At 60.5% G+C, this 20,675-nt stretch overlaps 2 protein-coding genes across 4 annotated transcripts; both read right to left on the minus strand.

Moving 5' to 3' along the window:
* Positions 1 to 134: 134 nt before the first annotated feature.
* CCNB3 (cyclin B3) lies at positions 135 to 9,634 on the minus strand. Its single transcript, XM_052813362.1, is given in 13 exon segments — positions 135 to 415; positions 567 to 697; positions 888 to 1,037; positions 1,331 to 1,486; positions 1,951 to 2,088; positions 2,360 to 2,452; positions 2,632 to 2,730; positions 3,078 to 3,159; positions 3,681 to 3,715; positions 3,717 to 3,800; positions 3,996 to 4,091; positions 4,161 to 4,279; positions 9,557 to 9,634. Coding segments are annotated over 12 exon segments (1,230 nt in total). The 5' UTR covers positions 4,254 to 4,279; positions 9,557 to 9,634; the 3' UTR covers positions 135 to 342.
* LOC128153723 (protein eva-1 homolog C-like) lies at positions 8,983 to 20,664 on the minus strand. Of its 3 annotated transcripts, XM_052813359.1 has the most exons (9): positions 19,799 to 20,664; positions 18,423 to 19,033; positions 15,239 to 15,438; positions 12,148 to 12,271; positions 11,796 to 11,948; positions 11,487 to 11,630; positions 11,256 to 11,327; positions 10,821 to 10,910; positions 8,983 to 10,127 (listed from the first exon to the last, which is right to left on the minus strand). In XM_052813359.1, the coding sequence occupies exons 2-9, from the start codon at positions 18,889 to 18,891 to the stop codon at positions 9,742 to 9,744; spliced, it is 1,638 nt and encodes a 545-aa protein (XP_052669319.1). In that variant the 5' UTR covers positions 18,892 to 19,033; positions 19,799 to 20,664; the 3' UTR covers positions 8,983 to 9,741. The 3 variants fall into 3 exon arrangements, with proteins under 3 accessions (XP_052669319.1, XP_052669320.1, XP_052669321.1); XM_052813360.1 differs by lacking the exon at positions 11,256 to 11,327; XM_052813361.1 differs by lacking the exon at positions 10,821 to 10,910.
* Between the last annotated feature and the right edge of the window lie 11 nt (positions 20,665 to 20,675).

Raw genomic sequence — 20,675 nt, forward strand, 5'->3', positions numbered from 1 at the left:
GGGAAGGCAAGGGGGGGGGGGGGGTGAGTGGGACCTGGCCCCTTCCAGCCTTCACCCCTCAGGTTCCTGCTCTCAATCATGCAAATGGCCCCTGCTCTCACCCTTTGCTCCAACACAGTAGGGGAACCACAGCTCAGGGGTTCAGCATAACCTCCACCACCATCCCCTACCCCTGTCCCAGCAGCCACCACCAGCATGTAAGACAAAGCATTTTATTGACAGCTACACGTGACTTTTTTTTTCCCCCCCCTCCCCTTCACTTAAAATTGCTATTATTTATGTACATAGTGCTCCCCTGCCAGAGAGCACCCAACTATTTACAGGCTATTTACAGATACAGGGCTAGCAGCTCTTCAGTATCTCCTCCAGCTTGAGCATGTCCATGGGGGTGACTTTAGCAACCTCAAAGAAGACCCTGAAAGGAACCGCATTGGCTTAGAGCTCAGCCACGGCCCTGACACCCATCCACCAGGGCCCCCAGCTCTCTGCAGCACCCAAGGGTATGTGCTGGTAGTGCCACCCTCCATGGAGGGGGCAGGCATGAGGCAGAGCCCCGTGATGCTCACCTGTGCGAGTACTTGGTGCGCACAGCCTTCAGCTTGTCATGGGGCTGGTATGTGAGCAGGAAATTCAGCCTCTTCACCAGGGGATGCAGGTCCTGGGAGCGGTACCCACTGTAGTACTCCAGTGTGGGGGTCTGCAAAGGGACAACAGTGCTGAGCTGGGCCCTCTCAGTGATGGTACAGCCATCGTCTTCCCTCTCCAGCCCCCCAAATCTGAGCATAGCCTCAGCGCATCACCACCGCACACCAGCTGATCCACTCCTGCACCCCCATGGTGCCTCCCAGGGTACCTCAGCAGGGACAGCAGGTTGGGCAGGTGCTTACCCAGCCACCAAGGTTCTTCATGGTGAGTGCCAGCAGCAGGCAGCTGGCAGCCAGCTTCGAGGGGCTCTCCCGGGCGTAGTCATACTCCTGCAGGGTCATCTCACAGAGGAAGCGGGCGAGCGTCAGTGTCTCCATGGTGGCACGGGCACACTACAGCCAGGCAGGCAGGGAAAGGCTTAGCCTTTTGAGAAACACTGCTCCCCTCCAACCTTTTTGGTATCTAGAGTGCTGCCCCTGGGGCACAAGACACAGATCCCACAGCCCCAGCCTGTCACAGACCAGCATCCTCACCCCTTAACCCTGTTGGGGGGGTCCTGGCTAAGCCCTCCTTGCTGCCAGCTGGGAGTCCAGGGCCCTGGGGATTCACATCGCCGCCCCAGGGAGCCAACACAAGGGCTGCTTGGAGGTACCTTGACACCAGCCCACCCTCCTGCTGCACCCACCTTGGCAAAGCGTCGCAGGAACCGGTAGGGGATGGGAATATTGATGTCAAACTTGAGGGTGCTGAGGATGCTCATCTCCATAGCAATGAGCTCTTCCCGCTTGTAGGCGTCATCGCAGATGTAGAGGAAGTCATCCACACACGGTGGGCACCGCTCCTGCCAGGGCACAACTGCTCAGCACCCTAACAGGGGCTCATCCTGGCAACACTCAGGAAATCCTATCAGTCTGCGGGCCCTGTAAGGGCTCATGCCCTACCAGACCTTGAAAGGACTGTTACAATATCCAGTGGGGCTTGTGTGTTGTCTATACTGCCCCAGCCCTTAGCTCTAATTCCAAGCCTTGCTTGCATGAGGTGAACTCAGCTGTCCTGGTGGTGTCTGCAGACCAGTGAGGAGCCAGGTCTTCAGCGACACCAGGAGACAGGATCCAGCCCGCCAGGACTGCATTCGCAGCCCTTTGGATAAGGAGTAACACAAGGACAGACAGACATGCCACCCCAGCAGCTCTCAGGGCAGTGGTCTGGCACCGTGTGGACCTGGCCTTCTCCAATAACCCACGGGGACCAGAGAGGCACAGCCCCCTCTGCCTCAGTACCCCAAGATGACATGTAAGGAGTCACCTCAAATTTGGAGGCAATGAGGATGGCAGTGGAGCCGATGAGCTGCAGCTTGTCCCTCATGCTCACCACCTCCACCAGGTAGTGGTCCACCAGCTTCACAGCCAGGTACAGCGTCTCATGGTTCAGCTCAAAGTTCTCCTGCAAGGATGTGGGCAGGGGGACAGGAGGGGGTGTCAGGCAGAAGCTCTTTCTGCCTAGCCACCCCAGGTTCCCTCACAGGGGCCAGAGGTGCCCATGGGTCCAGGTTCGGAGGGAGGGATGCAGGCTCATCCCCAGCCTGGGAAGGGGGAAGTTCAGCTCTGCACTGGGGACACTCACAGGAGCCTCTACCGGTTGAGGTCCCACACACCAAAGGCAGAGTGGGGGCTGCTCTGCAGAAGGCCATGCCCCCTTCCCCATCCCCACGTACCTGTACCTCCACCATCCAGTCCACCAGGATGGCACGCATGTCCCCACTGATGTCTGGCTGCTTTGCCATGTAGTCAGGGAGCATGAATTTCTCCTGCCAAGGTACCAGCTGTCAGGGACTCGCCAGACACTACCACCCTCAAACAAGCCCCCTCCTGCCCCATAGCAGGCCCCTGCCAGGAGCTCAGAACCTCTGGGCAAGCAGGTGGCCCTGTCCACACAGTCACCCCTTCCCCAGACAGGGCTGCCACCCCCTGGCCAGGCATCACCCACCTCTCTTTCCCTCATGTATTCAAAGATCTCCTTGGCATACTCCGCATTGGCATAGGGGTCACCCAGCTGCTCCTTGTCTATGTCCTCCACAGCTGGCAGCTGGTGGGATGAAGGAGGCAGCTGTAAGGGGGAGGCTCTGATTTCTGTGGGTGCTGGTCACCCCTTCAGGGCAAGGCTGCTGCACCTCTGTACCCCCTTCCCCATCTGCCCCCATCACCATGCAGCCCCCACCCCCACTCTTGCCCATGGGAGATCTTTTGAAGGAAGAAAGTGGGAGGGGTTTACCCCCCTCCCCAGCTTCCCATCACACTGGCCCAAGTATCTCTGAGGTCCAAAGCACTGCCTGGTGCTCCGGTATCACCAGCAGCAGCCATAGACCATGAGGATGAGACTGGGGGCCAGGCTGCAGTCCAGGGTCCCTGTCCGCTCCTCAGAGGGCTCAGTACCTGTGCAGGCACCAGCTCCTCTGGCACAGGATCCTCCTTGGGCTCTGTAGGAGCCTCTGTCGTGGGAGTTTTCTTCATTGACCTGGACAGGACAAGAGTGTAAATCATTGCTGGGAGGAGGCCACATCTGGCTGAAAGGGGTTCTCCAGAGCCCCTTGCTGCTTCAGGAAGGGCTAAACGACCCCTAAAATATCCCCATAGAGACTCTCAGAATCATTTAGGTTGGAAAAGACCTTTAAGATCATCGAGTCCAACCATAAACCTAACACTGCCAACCAAGTCCACCACTAAACCATGTCCCTAAGCACCCTGTCTACACGTCTTCTAAATACCTCCAGGGATGGTGACTCAACCACTTCCCTGGGCAGCCTTTGACAACCCTTTCAGTGAACATATTTTTCCTAATATCCAATCCAAACCTCCCATGGCGCAACCTGGGGCCATTTTATCTACTGTCTGCCCTCCCCATCTGGTTCCATTGGCCAAAGGAAGCCCCCACCACTGCTTGTTCTTCCCCATGGGACAGGTTTGCAGGTGCTGGCCCTGCAGCATCCCCCCTGCCCCCAGCACCTGTCCCCATCTCCATCTCCCCTGGCTACTCACTTTTTCAGGTTGATCTCGTTGTTCTTGGCAACCCCCCAGGGCAGCATGGGCCCTCTGTGCCTTGTGTGGTGCCACTTTCACAGCCTCCTTCTTCCCTGCCACCACCTGGTTCTTGTGAGCCTGTTTGGGTGAGAATGGGGATATACAGAGGGGTACACAGAGGGAAGCAAGGTGTACCCTGCAGGGAGACCTGTCATCCTGCTGACAGGGCATGGGACACCCCCCACTCCGTGTGCTGGAGGGGATACCCAGCCCCACTCCCATGGGGGGCTCACAGGGGGCACCAAAGCCCCTGCACCCCACAGCAGCACTTACATTGGTAATGTCGCCAAATGCCGACCTCTTCTTGGGCCCACCCTGGGGTGAGGATGGAGATCTCTTGGCCTGACAGCTCTCCTCCTGCAATAGAGGCTGTTTGAAGATGGGGGGCCAGCTGCCTCACAGGAGCCCCCCACACCCCTTGCCTGGCTTGGGACTCACCTTCTCAGGGTTGGGATTTGCTGCAGCAGGGCCCACCTTGCCCGTTCGGGACTGCTTGGTGCTCAGCATCTTGGTGTTGCGTGGCAACGGCATCTTCTCCCTCTGCCTCTATGAGCAAGCTGGGAGCAGAGCAGGGCTTGATGCAGGCAGCTGCCCTGCCCCCAGAGACACCCTCAAGGGCTAGGGGCAGAACCATGGGGCACTCATCCCTCCTGGGGGGTAGTGCAGCAGGGACGGACTCCAAGCCCCTCCCTGAGCACGGCAGGCGCATGGTGGCCTGAGTCAACGCCAGGGAGGGTGCAGGGTCTGGCTAGGGGCGTGGGGAAGGGCTGGTGTGCTCTTCCCAGGGGAGAGGGGGGACATGGAGCCCCCACGATCCCCACCAAAAGGGCCCTGCTGGGAGCAGGGGCGGGGGAGGGGGGAGAGGGGCAGTTTCCAGCTCCCTGCATCCCAGAGAAGGATGTAAGGGCCTCCCACTCCCTTACTCCTCCCCCACCGCCACAACACCCGGGGGTAGAAAGTAGGCTCAGGGGTACCTCGGCACCCCAGGGGAGCGGGGACCCCCCGCGACAGGGGTCTCCACCCCTGCCAGCCCCCGGGGCACTGGGGAACGGGCATATGGGTGGGGAGCGGGGAATCGTCACCCTCGGGGGAGGGAAGGGCAAAGCCTTCAGGAGGCCCCCACTCAGCAGCCACCCCCCAAGTGCGAGCCCCGGAGGAGCCGGAGCCCCTCACTCACCTGCGCCGCCGCCCCGCAGCCGGCCCCGGCTCTTTTGAAAGTCAGCAGTTCGCCAGCGGCCGGCCAGCACTGGCCGAGCGTCGCCCAATCAGAGCGAGGGGCGGTGCCAGGCGGCGGCCAATCGGCGAGCGGGTAGGGATGCCGTTGCTAAGGGGCAGGGCGGCAAGGTTTAAAATTCAGCCCGGCGACCAATAGAAGAGCGAACTTGCAGCGGGGGCGGGGCGGGCCGGCCGGCCGAGGCGGGTGGTAATTGGTGTGACGGGTTGCCGTTTAAATCCGTCCTCGCGGGGACCGCTGGGGAGGGGTGTCATGGCAGCCAGCAGGCGAGGCATGGTGCCGGTAGGGGAGCGGCCGCTCCTCCGCCACCCCCTACCATGGCCTGGTGGGACCTGGAGCTCCGGGGGAGCAGCCCCGGCTCTCCCGCCCTTCATGGGGGGGATGGAGCGACCTCCACAGGCCTCTGGGCCTAGCGCCCCCGCAGGGGCCTTGGCCCTGGCCTGCTGCCTGCTTCCTCTGCCTGCAGCCAGGGCTGTGGGTCACCCCCTGTGGCCCCCCCCCCCCCCCCGGACACTGGGGCTGCCCTTTCTCACCGGGTTGGGGGTTCTCTGGTTTGGGGGCCGGGTGTACCATGGGCTGGCCATGCAGCTCCTGTGACCTGGTGTCACGAATGGGAGATTTAGATTGCTTAAAGGGGTTTTAACATGATGTCATAAAAGCACAATTTAACAAAGTTTGATGGCAAGGTTCGCTCTATTGCTGTGCTGCGCAGTTATTTGAACAATGATTCAAAAGGACCAAGGCAGAGTCAAAAGTTACCAAGGCACAAATCAGAGTTACCATACGACAAGGTTATGTGTGATGTTGGTCGCTCACCAAAGATTTGCCATTGGTAAAAGGTCTCTCTGCCTCGAGGAGCAACCTTGAGAGGCGTCCCAGCTCAAGGGGAGATCACCAGCCATGCTGCCTAGCAGGGAGAGCTCAAAGGAGGCTCACTCAGGCTGCCATATTTATGGGATAAAGTGGTTGGCTCATAGTCAAGTTACATGCAATGGGAAAGGTATGCACAAGACTCCTTGTACCCACAACTAACTTTGCTCCTTGATAAATGGGGTCTTGGAAAAGCCACACACTATTTATGTGTTAATTGCATGATCGGTGTTCCAAGCTCATAGGCTTTGATGCTCATTGTGTCACCCTGCTCCTTTGTGGGTTTTCAGGGAACTGATTGAAACTAGAGGAGTTGTTGACCTGGCTATGGCTCAGGCCTTTACCTCCTTTGGAGCCTGAACCAAACTACCGCGAGTGTGGTTAAGGGGTCGAGCAAATCCTTCACGCCCAGCCAGGCAGGGATGGCACCAGCAGCCACCAGTTCATCCCTGTTGGTTGAGCTCTGAGGGCTACAACCTGCTGCTGCAGACACAGCCTCAAACGGGGCATGAGTGGGTGCTGTTTAATATGGTGGCCAGGGAGAAAGCCTCTTGCCCCAAAAAGCCCCTGCATCATGGCTGGGGGAAGGGGGGTCTGTCCCTCTTGCCTCCTCCCCTGCCCTCTGCTCCTGCCTGCTGGGCTTGGGGGACCCCAGGAGGGTCCATCCTGGCCTCTTCCACTGGCTCAGTTGCTCTCAGAGGATCTGTCCGCTTTTCATTCCCAGCCGAGATCAGAAAGAGGTGGGGTTGACCTCTGCAGTGAGGAGCCCGCAGCCAGTCACCCCCTCCAGTGTCTTGTTTTCTGGAAGGAGGATGGAGGCGTTGAGTAACATCCATGTCAGCTGGCCATGACAAGTGCTGGGGGAGCAGGGGTGGCAGTGGCTGCCGGGGGGGCAGAGCTAACCCCTGCCTGCAGCCCCAGGGTGGGAGGCACCCAACCCATGCCCGTCGCCTGAACTCAACTGGGGGATGCTGAGCTGGGCTGGTGGGGAGCAAAAGGTGGCTCCAAGGGCAGGAGCTGCCCTGCTTGTACGGGGTGGTTGTTACCAGGCCCACACACCATCTGAGTTGCTCCTGTCATCCCAGAGGCTTTGGGGATGCTCTGAACTGATCCCCATTCCCTTGGGGACTGGGATGGCAGGTGGCACATGTGCAGAGGTCCCTTCCCCTCTCCAGCTCTTGGGGGCTTTTAGCACTGCACCAAGCTTCAGGCTTAAAGGACTGGGCCCCCCCCCAGTCAAGGTAAGCTCGGCAGAGCTCAGCGCTGCAGCAGAAGAGAGCTTCCCCCAGCTGGCACATTCCCAGCAAAACCTTCCGGATCCCTAAGTTTAACCCAAGGAAATCCTTTGGGATAATCCCACACCCATGTGCCACTGTTGCCAGTGGAGCTGATGAATCCCCTTGCTAGGGAAACATCCTGGTGCCAGCATCTGAGGGGACTTAAACCTGCTGCCCAGGGGCCATGCGGGCAGGATCAGTCCTTTCTCCTTGCTGACAGGTGGGGCAGCTTGGGCCATGTACAGGCAGCTCTGCCACATCTCTAGCAGAAAGAGCTGGGGCCGTTGACAGCCAGGAGCAGCAGAACAGCTTTGGGGTGTGGCATGGGTGAGGGGTGCTTGCAGGGCTGGCAGGGGTTTAAACCTGGGGTCCCACAGATCTCAGGTACCTTCAGGCCCCAAAACCAGTCAGGGCTGCTGCAGCTCCAGCCCATCTTGTTTCTTCCTTGGCCACTTGTCCTCTCCAGCCCCAGCTCTCCCAGTGCCACCGCTGCCATCCATGGCCTGGGAGCTCCCTGAGGTTCACTCACCATCAGTGTGGAATCCAGGTGTCTGCTTCTCCTTGTGCATGTTGGGGCAGCACATACTCCAGCCAAAAATACAAGTTGGGTGCATACTCACCAGGCAGAGCTGGGGCACATCCCACTGCCGATGGAAACATGGTGCATCAGCCTGTGGGATAAGATCCTCAGCCAAAAACCCCCATCCAAGTCTGCCTGTGGCTCTGCGGGGGCTTGGGCAAGCTGCCCGCTTTGGGATGGGTCTGCATCTGCCCATCCTGCCCAGGCTTGGCAGGGGGAAGCCGGCTTTTCCAGTCCCTGCAGCGCTGCCGTGCTGGTGCTCCTCGGGAGGCTTTTGGGAAGCCTGGCCCCACTGCAGGGGCTGGCGGCTTGCACCACACATGCCGAAATCCCACCTGGCCATCGGGGGGTACTGGAGGAAAGATGGAGCGAACAAGAAGTGGACCCTGCAAGGTGAATGCTGTGGGTCTGCAGCAGGAGCTGTGTCAGCTGTCCAAGCATGGAGGCAAGTCGGTGGTCTCAGTCCTGCCTGGCATCTAAGGATGCTGGGGGGCCGGTTTGAGGTGAGACCCCTCCCAAACTTTCCTTGGGCTCTGGCATCCCTCAGCAACCCCCCAAATCAGGCAGGATGCCAGTCCTTGGCCCCCCCTAATTGGAGCAGGAGTGCAAGGCTGCTGCATTGCCATGACACTCAGCTCTGCACCAGGAGAGCATCCACCACAGGACCACAGATATAGGGCTGGTGCCTCCCTGGCCCCTGGCAGACCACCAATGCCAGCAGCTGGGTTAAGGGGAGCACTGATGTCCCCCACAGCCCACTCTGGCTGCACCCAGCCTAGGCACTTCTTACACTGTGGTGGATAGAAAAATAGACCCCACTACTTGCTAGCTCAAGAGCATTGGTGCCTGGAGCGTCCCTATCGTGAGAAAAGCTGAGTCACTGCTTCCATCCAGCCCCTTCCCACAGCACTACAGAGCACACACTGCCTTTTGCAGCTGGAGCAGCCGCCAGACCCTGCCTGGCACCGTGGGGCTGCCAGGAAGCCCCTCTGCATGGCATCTGGGGACGTTCACTCCAGGATTGCTTACCAGACAGAGAGCCTCAGGCTCAAGAGAAGGAGCAAGGGCAGGGAAGAGTCGTTCATGGGATCCACATGGACTGCTTTGCCCCCCTTTCCCTTCCCCAGGCTAAACCTTATCCTTTCCCATGCTAAAACAGGCCCAACTTGTTGCTCCCCATGGCCCAGCGCCAGAAACACCAGCAAGAGGCAAGGAGCTGATCTGCACAGGGAGGGCTGAGCTTTGCCGCTTCCTTTTTCCTCCCTTCTCACTATTAATGGCAGAGGTCAGGGAGGGACATTGCATCTATGAGCTGTTGCATTTATTTACTGGAAAAAGCCCCAGCAAGTTAACCCCGGGGCTCTCTTGCCAGGGGGGGAAGCATGAAGGAAAGCACAGAGCAATGCAGGGTGACAGAGCTCCTGAATGCCCACAGGGAGGGTGAGAGCCAGCACTGTGCCAAGCTGCCAGCTGCCCCAAACCCGGGGTGCAGCTCCCCTTGGGGATACCAGGGCTGCAAGGCACGCAGCATGGTAGGGCTGTGCGGGGTGGTGCTCTCCCACCCACTCTGCCTGCATCCTCCCCGCATCCTGGCCATTTCTGCATCTCTGCCACTGGCATGCTGCTTGAGTGCTGGGGGGGTGTTGCAGCACCAGTGGTGGAAGCCAACATCCAAGAAGAAACAGGCGCAAACAGCCTGGGAAGGCTCAGGGTGGGCTCGGTGTGGCTGAGCAGGGTTAAGTACTAGAGCCAGCCAATGCGAGCCGAGAATGGGGAGGTTAGCTTAGGGTTAGTGGCGTGTTTGTGGCAAAGGAGCCAGCGGCCCCATGAGCCACCCTGCAGCCCCTCATCACACCCAGGGACCACATCTTACCCCCAGGGTTAGAGGTTTCCAGGCTGGTGGAGCGGTGGGTTGATGGCCACACTGGGGCTGCCATGGCGCTGCTGCCACTCAGGATGCCCACTCGCCCCAAGGAGCCCAAACTCTTGTGTCTCTCCAATGTCAGATTCCACTTAGCCTCTGCTCCCTGCTGCTTTCTGGCCATTTTCTTCCAGTTCTTACTTGGTGGCTGATTTGATCTTGTGGATGGCATACGGGCTTGACTCCTTGGGCATCCAGATCTCCTCCCCGACACGGCCCTGGTGCTCCACTGCTCCCTCCATGGCCGCCGTCAGCTCAGGGCTGAAGATGCTGTCGGTGGCCCGGTAGGTGCGGGTGAGGCGGCGGAAGGAGGAGTCCGAGGAGCTGTCATCAGGAAGGTCTTCGTCCTGCTCATCCCGCAGCTTGGTCCTGCTCAGCTCCGAGCTGCTCCCCAACTCTGGGTCTTTGAGAGCCTCCCCTACCTCCTGGAGGAAGGTTGTTTTGGGGCTGATGATGCACAGCAGAACCATGAGGCCTCCTGAGACCCCACAAAGAAAGTAGAGGCCAACTTTCTCTGGGACACCTGGGGGCGAGGAGCAAAGAGACACCAGGGTACAAACCGCCTCTGCAGCCTGCAGGGTAGCAGTGCCTGGAAAACCCCCTCTGCCAGGCATAAGGGAGGAAGGAGAGGGTAGCAGGGATGCCCTCAGCACCTAGGACAGACCCTGCCCCAGTGTTCGTGGGACTGTCACCCAGAGCCTCATCAGCACCCACCAGTGTCCCGAAATGCCCCTTTCCCCATAGGAAATCCCCACTGGAATGTGGGGTAGGCAGCACAGGGGGAGGAATCATCTCGCCAGGGATTTAAACGAGTAATTTCCTCTGGCAAGGGAAATTTTTGCCTGCAGAGAGGTGCTCTCCATTAGTGCCCCTGCAGACAGGGCAGGAAGGAAGGAGACCCAGTGGGTAATGCAGCCAGTTGGAGAAGAAAGATCCGTGAGCAGGACTGCAGCAGCACCACAACTGCTGATGCTGTGGGACGTCAGGGCTTTTTCAACCTCCAAGCTCCCACCCTATGTGGCCCCCCTCAAACCCAGCATGGGCACTTGGCGCCCTCCTCCTCTGTGGGCCTGCTGACTGTTCCAGAGAGGTCTGGGGTCTGGCTGCCTCTAAGCCGAGCCCCGGCCTGAGCAGGGGCCATCATGGGACCTGAGCCACCCTCCCAAGCCCGTCCCACTCCCTGGGGTGCTGCGTGAGAGCCGGGGAGGGCACATACCCCAAAGGTGGGCAAAAGCTGCCAGAGAGCTAGTAAAAATCATCCGGTCTTCCCGGAGCCTGGAGAACCTGGGCCCTTTGTACCAGCCACCTGCAGCAAACAAGGGGACGTGGGCTGAGACACAAGGTGCTCCCCAGTGCTCTGCTGCCCAACTGCCTGCCTCCTTCCCCACAACACACTCCTTCCTTCCTGCACAAGCGCTTCTCTGCCCGTGGGGATGCTCCCCTGCTCCCAGCGGACGACATCTCCAGCCCCTCAGTCATGGGCACTGACCAATGGGTGGCTTCAGCCATGGGACAGTGATGCTGGGATGGAGCTGCAGGGCTCATGCCAGCAGTGGGTACCACGGATGCAGACAGGCCATGGAAGGGGTGGTTCACCCAGGCACAGACATGATGCCGCATCGCTTTTGGCGCAGCCTCCCCACCACATTACCGTGCATGTAGTCCGAGAGCAGGAAGGGGTCCGAGGTGTCAGGGCCTACCTCCTCCAGCAGCTGCTTGGGTACTGCAAGGAGAGTACACACTGAGCATCACCACTCTGCTCATCCTCAGCAGCCCCCGCCTCCCCAGGAAGCCCTGCACCCCTGCCTGCATAGCACGGGGTGGGCATAGCAGAGGCTCAGCCAGTGGCACCCATGCCCCCAGCCCCGTGGGTGGCTCTCACCGCAGGTGTAGGAGACTCGCAGCTGTTTCTTTGTGCCAGGGAGGCACGGGTCCCCGAAGGTGGCCCGGTCAGCAGCCACAGTGCAGTTCCCCTTGCGGTGGCACTTCTTGGAGACCCTCCGCAGGGCATCTGGAGCCAAGCACTCTGCAAAGACATGGGGCATGGACCCACAGGCAGACCTGCCTGCCCTGCTCACTGGGCACCAGCCAGCTGGGGCCAAGGGGCACAGGTACAGCCCGATGTCATACTTGTGCCATGCTCTCTGCATGGCTTCTGGCCCCATTTCTGGCTTGAACCTTTCTGATGTACCTATATGGGGTCCCCCAGTGTTCAGGGCATCACACTCTGGTTTGCCCCGCAGAAATCGTCCGTAATTTGCAGAATAAATGGCCAGGATGGATTTTGGTCGGCACTGCAGTCTCAGCTTGTCATTCTCGCACACTGTCTTGACCCGATGGTTCCCTGGGGAGTGACACCGCAGAGGTCCCAACGCATCCCGACTCACCCGCAGCCCCCTCCTCCCTTAGCCCAGCTGAGGGTCTGAGAGCTGCCAAAGGCTGTGAGATACAGGAGCAGCTCGGCTCCCCTCTCTGCCCCCTTCTGAGCAGCCGAGGTCAGGGAAGAGCCCATGCAGTGTTGCCCAGACCCTGCTCCACCTCACCTGGCCGGCACTTGTAGGAAGCAATGAGGTACTTGTGTGTCCCGGGGCACGGGTCCGGCCCAAAGACTTGGCTGTGCACCAAGAACTGGCACCACTGCTGGTCCTGGCACTCAGCCAGCAGCTTCTGGAGAGCAAAGCGGGACAGATGTGAAGATGGGTGAGGAGTCCTGGGGCTGTTCTCATCTCCTTTCCCTCGGTGCCATCACCAGGCCCAGGGAAATGGCCTCTCACCCTGCAGAAGTGTCCTATGGCTGCTCATGCCCCCTGCCCCCCCACCACAGTCACCCTGCTTCATGTGTCGGTTCCTGAATCAGTTCCTGCCCTGCACCCACAGAGAGCTGTGTGCCAGCACACATCTGCCAGTACCTGTGCCGGCACGCGTGCCAGCACGGCACCACACCACGTGTGTGCAACACCTGTGCAGGCGTGCACGCTAACCCAGCCTCCTGCAACACCTGTGCAGGCGTGCACAGCGACGCGGCTCCGTGCAACACCCGTGCGGGCGTGCACACCGACGCGGCTCCGTGCACTCACGCCCACGCCAGCAGGGCTCCCTGCAATGCACAAGCGCGGCCACAAGATGGGGACGAGGGTTCACACCACCGGGCTGCTCGGGCAGCGTCCCCGCTGGGGACCGGGCTGGCCTCTGCCGCTGCCCGCTCTCCCTGCCAGCCCACGGCGGCCCGGAGCGACGCTGCCGAACCCCCGGGCGGCCGAGCCGGGCCCGCGGCTCCGGCTGAGATCTCCCGGACGGCCCGGGCTTGGGCTGGCCGTGGGGCTGCGGCTCCCGGCCCCCAGCATCCCCCTGGGACGCTGGGCATGCTGCAAGCCCCAGCAGCAGCAAGCCCACAGCCTGAGCAGAGGCTGCTGCTGGCGGGGGGGGGGGCCACAGCTTGTTTCCGACCCTCGCTGCCGCCCTTCTGGGAAATCGCCCTGCGACTCGGGCCCTGGGATCCCAGCTCCTGAGGGGGTGGAGCCCTTTTTCATCTCTCCTTCCCCTCCGCTGTCCCTGTCCCCTCCAGCCCAGCACAGGACTGAGCCTCCTCCTGGTCTTCACTGGCTGCCAGAAGTGCAATTTGAGGAGGAAATGCAATTAATGTCTCTGCTCGGGTTTTGCCTAAACAGAGCTGAACGTCAGCAGCAGCCTTGCTCTCTGCTCCCCAGACGTCCCTTCTCCTCCAACAGCAGCCTCCAGGCAGCAGGGAACCCAGCCCGTGCGATCATGGTCCCCCGGGGTGGAGTGCCTTCATCTTGCTGCAAACCTGAGCCGCACAGATCCTGCTCACAGACTTGCCCTTTGGTCTCCAAACGTCTGTGCTGTATCCTCCATCCTGCGCTTGACACACAAGCTCTGGGGACCCCGACCTGTGTTTGCAGGCTGGTTTGCGGGGCTAGCTTGGTGCCATGGCAGCATGGTCTGGCTCGGCGCTTGCAGAGCTCCTGGGACATGCGGGATGCCGGGAGGGGATCTGCGGCTGGAGCAGGACTGAGCAGCAAAGCCTCACGAGCTCCCAGAGCAGGGAACTGGCCCCTCAGCTCTTGTTCCTCTTCTCCAGCTCCATGTTCCCCTTCCCCACAGGCAGCTGCACGCAGCTGGGTTTGCTGCGGTTTTGCCCCAGCCCTAGCAAGGAGCTGGAACAGGAATAGAAGAGTAGCATGTGAAACCCTGTCCCCATTGAGGGACCCTCCTGCCAGCCCCCCACCATGCGTCGTCCCAGCTGCCCTGGGTTTGTCAGAGCCCTGTGACCAGGAGGTAGAAGTGGGTACGGTTCAGGCGTGCTATGTCCAGCACTGCATGGCACATGGCCCATCTCACCCACTCTCCTGCAGCAGCCGGTGAGTGCGGCATCTCCCCAGCCATGGGTAGAGCTGAGTAGCTGTATCAGGGCTTTGCAGCTGGGGCCAAGGAGCATTGCCCGGCTGAGCAGGAGTCCGGAAAAGGCAGCGACCAGGCTCCTGTGAGTACAAGGCCAGCTCCAGCCCCAGGCGCTCCTGCAGGAGGAGGGGGTCACAGGTGAGCACAGCCCCTGGGAGACGGGGCTCCAGCGTTCAGCAAGGTTGAAGTTGCTGAGAACTGGAGGAATTTGGCGGACAAAGGACATGTGCTTGAGGCTTTGCAGAATGAGCATCATTGCTCTTCTTGCTCCCTCCAAGGTGACTGCTATGATGCCTGGACTAGGCTGCTGCCAGCTGCAACAGCCAATCTGGTCCAAGGCATCCCAAGGCCATGGATGCTGAGGCCAGCCGTGCCAGCGTGGAGAGCCAGAAATCAGGGTAAAGCTGCAGGATGCCAGGGGACGACATCCCTCCCAGCTCCTCTCTGCCCCATTCCTCAAGCTGCTCATGATGTCTCATTTGTGGGGCCAGTGGAGGGCTGATGTCCTCACCGGGCAGAGGGTTTTCCCCCAAACACAAAGAGGAATAGAGCACAGCCGCAGCACAGAGCAGGCTGTGGGGCTTTTGGAGCAGCCTGGCAAGCACTTCCTCCAGCCAGGCATCAGCTTTGGAGAGGTCTCTTCCCTTCTGCCAGCCCCTGCCTTCCTCCCATCTCCCTGTGCTGGGTACTGTGATCAACAGACCCTCCTTTGGGCCTGCTTCATTAATCTGCTCCTTAGGAGCTGCGAGCACAGACGGGTGCTTCTTCTGGCTGGGGAAGAGCCACGCTCTGTGCTAACCCCAGGGGATGCACCCGTAGAGCTGAGCACAGCATTCCTCGTGGGCCCCTGTCCCGCTTCCCCAGCCTGGCACCCTGGCTGCTGCACCCAGCTGCTGGAGCTTTCTCCGCAGAGCCTGCTGTGTCCTGCGGGATTACTCCACAAGCCAGCTCAGGACGCAGCAGTGCCTCCTGCCAGGCTCCTCTGGCAGGGCTGCCCCATCCTGGGACCCACTGCAGAAGGTCTTGTCCACCCTTATCTCCCAAAAATGCTCTGGGAAAAGGACCCCAAGAGTGAATCCCCATGCCGATAGCAGCAGCCTCCCTCGGGGCACAGGGAGGCTGCGCTGCCTGCAGCCACCCAGGCCAAGCAGCCAGCCCAGCGACCTGGGGAAGGAGGGATGTGCAGCCTGGTCCCTTGGGACCCCCTGCCCTTACCAGGTGGGCGGTGGTGGACGTGCACTCGGTGCTCTCCTGGGAGGCATTGCCAGGGCTGGGGCAGAGGTTGGGACTGGGTACACGACGTCCATAGAAGGCGCCGAGGATGCTGATGGTGGTCTTGCGAGGGCAGACGATGAGGAGCTGCTCCCCGTCACAGGTGTGGGTGGTGTGGTTCCTCAGCACCTTGCGCAGGTACCCTGGAAGGGGAGAACATGGGCGGTGTTGGCTGGAGGAGACAACGGGGCCTTGGCAGTAGCAGCGCTTCAGCTCCTGACAGCCGGTGGCAGTGAGGACGTCCTGGGCTGGGGCACTTATGGGGCAAACAGGACCAGAGTGGGGCTGCGGCAGAGAAAGTGGGCTTGCAGCGAATCTTATATGCAGCATTGCAGCCAGGAGGCTGGAAAGCAGCATGGAGTAGCCAAGCTGGTTAGCAAAGGGAAGTGAAAGCTGGAGGCAGGACAACAGGTCAGAAAAAACATGTACAGAAGAATCCCATGAGGAGTAGTAAAGGGTTCAGAGAAAATCAGGCATGTTATGGAGACATGGGGAGGAGAGAGTAAGGATGAGCCAGAGATGATCACTGGAATCAGGGAGAAGAGGATGCTTTCTGTCACATGATGCTGAGCCATGAGCTGGAGGAGAGAAGGGTCCAGCGGCTGCTGCGAGCTCCTGCAGTTAGCTGGGTTGGTATGGACGGGCGTGAGCCACAAAGTCATCACTGAGCCCAGCTGACCCCGGGTCTCTCTGCTGTTCCAACAGGCACTGACTTGTCTCTCCCTGAATTCCTGGCATGGGGCATTTCTGTCTTTTAATCCTGCCTAGTTTGTGTCCCAAACTACTTACCCTGTTGTTTTCCCTGCAAGGAACAGTAAGGTGGGGCTGTCCTGCCCAGCCTTTAAGAGGGTTTAACAGGCAGCTATCAGCTCTGGCTGGTATCAGCTGTGCTGGGTGAGAGAGGAAGCTGTTTTAATAAAAGCTTTGCAAGCTGCCAGGGGTGCTCTGAGCAGGCACCAGTTGCTGGAGGAGGCTGAGGAAACCGGAAAAGCTGACAAAAAATGATGCGTAGGGCCCCAGACAGAGCAGTTTGCATCAGGCTTTCGAATAAAACAAAAGCAAGGGGGAAGCATCATTTTGAGGCTGGGAGGTGGGGACAGGGCAACCCAGTACCTGCCAGGCAGGACCCTGGGCTGCTGGGTGGGTCATGGACCCCGTGCCCAGCTGTGGGATCCTTGGAGGGACTTGCACTCCAGCCCCAGCCCACTGCTGGGGTCCAGGGCAGGACATGCACCCTGTCCCCCAGTCTGCAGCCTGTCAAACTCCTCCAAACCAATACAAGAAGGTGGGAATGCTGGCTCCCAGCCCTGTGCTTCTGCCCCTGTCCCTCTGCAAACTGGTGCCAGGCTCAGCTGCACAAAGGGCCCCTTTCACCTTCCCTCCTGCCACTAGCCCTTTGGCATCCGTGGCCAGCATCCCTCCCCAGGAGATGTCAGCAGACACGGCTGGGAGCTGCTCCCGCTTGGAGTTAATCTTCCCCTTGGACACAGGCAGCTGCTGGCATTTCTCCTTGCAAGGATGAGCGAGTGGGAGGGCCAAAGCCTTGTGCAAGTGAGACCTTGCTCACTCCTCTGCGTGCTGGAGGAGAGAGGAAAGGAGAGGCATAGGAGGGTGGACGGGAGCAGGCAAGCTGTTTTAGCCAGATTGGAGATGCAAAGATGCTCCTTGCAGGGCACAGAGCTGGATCAGCCCCTTGGGGTGCGGTGCCAACAAAGAGGGGGGGGGGCAGGACAAGCCCCATCTTGCCCCTCTCCTCTGGTTGCCCCATATCACCGGACGCTGGGGACCGTGAGGGGCATGGGACCCTGCCCGGGCTACAGGCCCCCATCTCCTCCCTCTGCATCCCCTGCAGCAGCTCCATGCCTGTGGCACCAGCCAGGCTCTTGTGCAGGCTCCAGAGCTGCCCGGCGCTTGACTTCTGCCTAGCACCACCTCCAAACCTGCCTGCCCATCCCTGAGAAGGCTGGTGGTGGGGCTGCCCAAAACCCCTGCTGCCAGGCCAGCCCTGGACACAGAGGGCTGAGCCAAATCCTGGGGATGGTGGGAGATGAGGGGGAGGAATAGGGGGAGAAATGGGTTTCCCCAAATCCAGCCTGCCTTGTAGCCAGCACCCTCCACTGCTGCCGTGCTGGCTGGCGGTACTGGCAGTTTGTATTTTAAAACCGAGGCTCAAACAGTGCCACAGGGACAGAAGTTTCTCTATCACACCATTTTGGGGCAGTGAGCAATTGTGAAAATGGGGGGGGGGGGGGTTGGGTGAAACCATGGCAAGAAGGCTGCAGGCAGATTTTGTGAGTGATTCCGGTTGCCTGCCGGTGCCGCTGACTCAGTCCCTGATCGTGTGGTTGTGCAGTTAGCTCTGCCCAGATGAAATCACATCCTCTCTGCCGCATCCCGCCCTGCTGTGCTCGGTGGCATTGTGCTGCGCTCTCGCGCTGCCTGGGCCCGGCAGAGCAGAGTGGAAGGTGTGTGTGGCTGTTTCTAGAAGATTCCTCAGAGGAATGGCGGCACCCAGCCTGCCTGCACCCATCCTGACTGTCCCAAGTGCTGGGGCACAAGGGATGCCAAATTTCTGCCTCGCTACATCTATAAGGCTTACTGGCGCTGCCCCCGGCGAGAGGATCTGGCCCTTGCTGTACCTTGTGGCAGTGCACCCTGCAGCCCCCCCCTACTCATGGGTGGCTCTGGCTGGGGTCTGGGTAAAGCTTCAGCCCTTCTCTTGCCTCACCTTCTCAGAGCAGCAAAGGCTTGCAGGGGAGCCCTGGGTGCTCCAGGAGCCTTCAGCTCCACACACCACTCAGCACCGAGGGCATGAGCACCATGGCCAGGGGGGATCTCAGGAAAGCTTGGGGACTGTCTTAAGATTTGGGTTTTTGCATTTCTGCCTCCAAACTGTCCAAGGGAGCGCAGCAGCAGTGGGGGGAGCAGCTCCCTCGTGGGGTGTTTGCAGATCCCAGCCCTGCCATAGGGATAAAAAAACCCCAGGGTTTTTGGCAAACTCCCTCTGGCCTGCACTGGTTTGTGCCTTACTTGTCCCTACCCCGCCAGCCCAGTTGTCGCTTCGCCCTCCCATCACACTGGCACAGTCCCCAGCAACCCTCATCGCCCTGCCTGCGCCCCGACTCACCGGAGAGCTCCGGGCTGGCCTCCAGCCTCATGGCCAGGCAGAGGAAGACCAGGGCTGCTGCTGGCCCCACCAGCCCAGCCATAGCACAACCGCTGCTGGCTCTGCTGCGTCCCACCAGGCAGCCTCCGCTGGTCTGGTCCTCGGTGGCAGCTGGCGCCGGGGCTGGCAGTGCGCGGGGACAATGGCTCGCTTCTCTGCACTGCCAAAGCACTGGGGCCGGGCGGGTGCCTGTGTACCCGCTCTTTGTCTGCTGCCCAGGGCGAGGGGCTGCTCTGGACAGCTGGGACACTCTCAGCACAGGGACACCTCCCACGGGGAGGGAGGGACATGTTTTCAAAGGCACTCCATGGCGGGTGAGCGGGTGCCGTGCCTTGGCATCGCTGTCGCTGGCGGAGAAACCGGCAGCCCCTTCCCTCCCACCTCCATTCCCCCCGAACAGAGGGACAGGGCTTGGCAAGGTTTCCAACATGCCCCCTGCTTTCTCACAGACACGGTGAGGCAGAAATCCGGATACACGTGTGCTGTAATCTTCGTCTCGGCAAATGTCCGGCCATTCACCATTTGAGGAGGAACGGAAGGGCTGCCTGCGCTGCCTCCCAAGGCGGCTGTTCCTGCAGAAAAGGCAAACGCCCTCCCTGCATTAAACACCGCGGGCAGGGACCTCTTTGCTGCCGCCCTTCTGCCCCCACAGCCTCCGCAGGGCCAGATATTGGGCGCTGCGACATCTTGCGAGGAGGACACCATGCCATCCCCATGCCCTCCGCCACGCAGGAGTTAAATCCCTGCCCGCTGCTTCAGCTGGCAGCTCGGAGGGAAAGGCAATGGGCAGGAGCTGCTCGCTCTGTCCCCAGGCTGAGGTCAGCACAGAAGGCAGCAGCCGGCAGTGCCAGGAGCCGGCGCAGCACCCTGCGGGCTCAGCATCATTCAGGCAGGGGCGGCAATGAGGGGGCCGGGGCGGCAGCAGGGACCGGCACACATCACCCAGGGGTCTGCAGTGGGAGCTGGGTGGGGGGAGCAAGATGGGCACCAAGCTCGTGGTGAGGTTGCTGCCGAGGCCTCGCTTGGCACTCGTGATGCCATTAATTCATCCCTTTTGCTTATGAGAACGTCAGGCAGAGGTTCTTGTCCCATCAGGCGGAGTTTCAAGTTGTCTAAAAGCTTTGGTGGGGCAGAAAGAAAAAAAATGCCCCCCCCCAGCCCCTCCCATGCAGCTGCTAGTGTGAGCACCGCTCTGGGCTGTGCAGCAGGACCCAGGAGAAACATCTGCCTTGGCAAGACTCCTCCGGGAGCCTGCAAAATCATTTCTCAGCCTAATTGTCTTGGGGTGGATGCTTTCTTATCAGGGTTTGATTATTTTTAGGAAAGTCTGAGCTTACCCAAGCTGGGGGCGGGGCTGAGTCAAGCAATCAGGATCCCCATTTTGTGCAAAGCTCGGTACCAGCTATGGGGTCCCAAGGTGTGAGATGGGACTTGCCCAAGCGAGGAGTTAAGCCCGTGGGTGCTGGGAAGCCGTCTCCACTGGGACGGCAGCCAGGACGATCTGACGGCGAATGTTTCCCTCCCATCCTGGGGAGGAAAGCAAGCTGGTCATCCTTCCGGCGAAACAGCCCAAATTCCAGGAACGGGGCCCTGCCGGAGGTCAGCCCTGGAGACATCCCTTCCCATCACCCCGCCACACACTGCCCTGGCTGGGCTGCTGCCAGTGGCGCTCTGGGGTTCCCCGCTGCACCCCGACACGCTCCACCTGCTTTGCTTTCCCTCCTTGGCTGTTTTGCAATCCTTCCTGCCCAAGATCTGCACCCTGGCAGTGCTCGGCCCGCTGCAAAGAGCTGGTGGCAGGCGACCAGGCTGCCCCATTCAGCTTCCTGCAGCCTTGCCCTGCTCAGCCCCCGCTCCTTGCAGAGAGGGGTGCTCAGATGAGCCCACCCGGGGGGACCCCCGGGGCTGGTGGGCAGGGAGAGGAGCTGTAGCCTCCCTCCTGGCAGCTGTCCGTCGTAATGCAGCAGCAGGAGGGGGGAAGGCAGCGGGGACGTCAGCTCGGTTCACCCCAAAAAGGTAAAGAAATGGCAAGCCATGGGGCACCGGTGTCTGGGCGCAAGGGCGGGAGGATGGTGAAGGGGCAAGACCAGACCGGAGCAGCACGAGCAGCGGCAGGCAAGATGCTTCCTTTGCAAATCCCCTGCTCCCAGCTGGGAGGTGACAGCAGCGGTGCCGGGGCTGCCCGGGCCGCCAGCCCGCTGCTTGGAGGCACTG

This window comes from Harpia harpyja, chromosome 18 (assembly GCF_026419915.1).
Source record: "Harpia harpyja isolate bHarHar1 chromosome 18, bHarHar1 primary haplotype, whole genome shotgun sequence".
NCBI lineage: Eukaryota > Metazoa > Chordata > Aves > Accipitriformes > Accipitridae > Harpia > Harpia harpyja.

Bases quoted from the DNA above. Each gene is read 5' to 3' on its own strand.
- LOC128153723 (XM_052813359.1), bottom strand. From the start codon at position 18,891: ATGTTGGAAACCTTGCCAAGCCCTGTCCCTCTGTTCGGGGGGAATGGA. The intron at 15,439-18,422 runs GTGAGTCGGGGC...CTCCCCTTCCAG, and splicing joins GGCCAGCCCGGAGCTCTCCG to GGTACCTGCGCAAGGTGCTG. The intron at 10,128-10,820 runs GTATGTGCCCTC...CCTCGCCCCCAG, and splicing joins AGCTTTTGCCCACCTTTGGG to GTGTCCCAGAGAAAGTTGGC.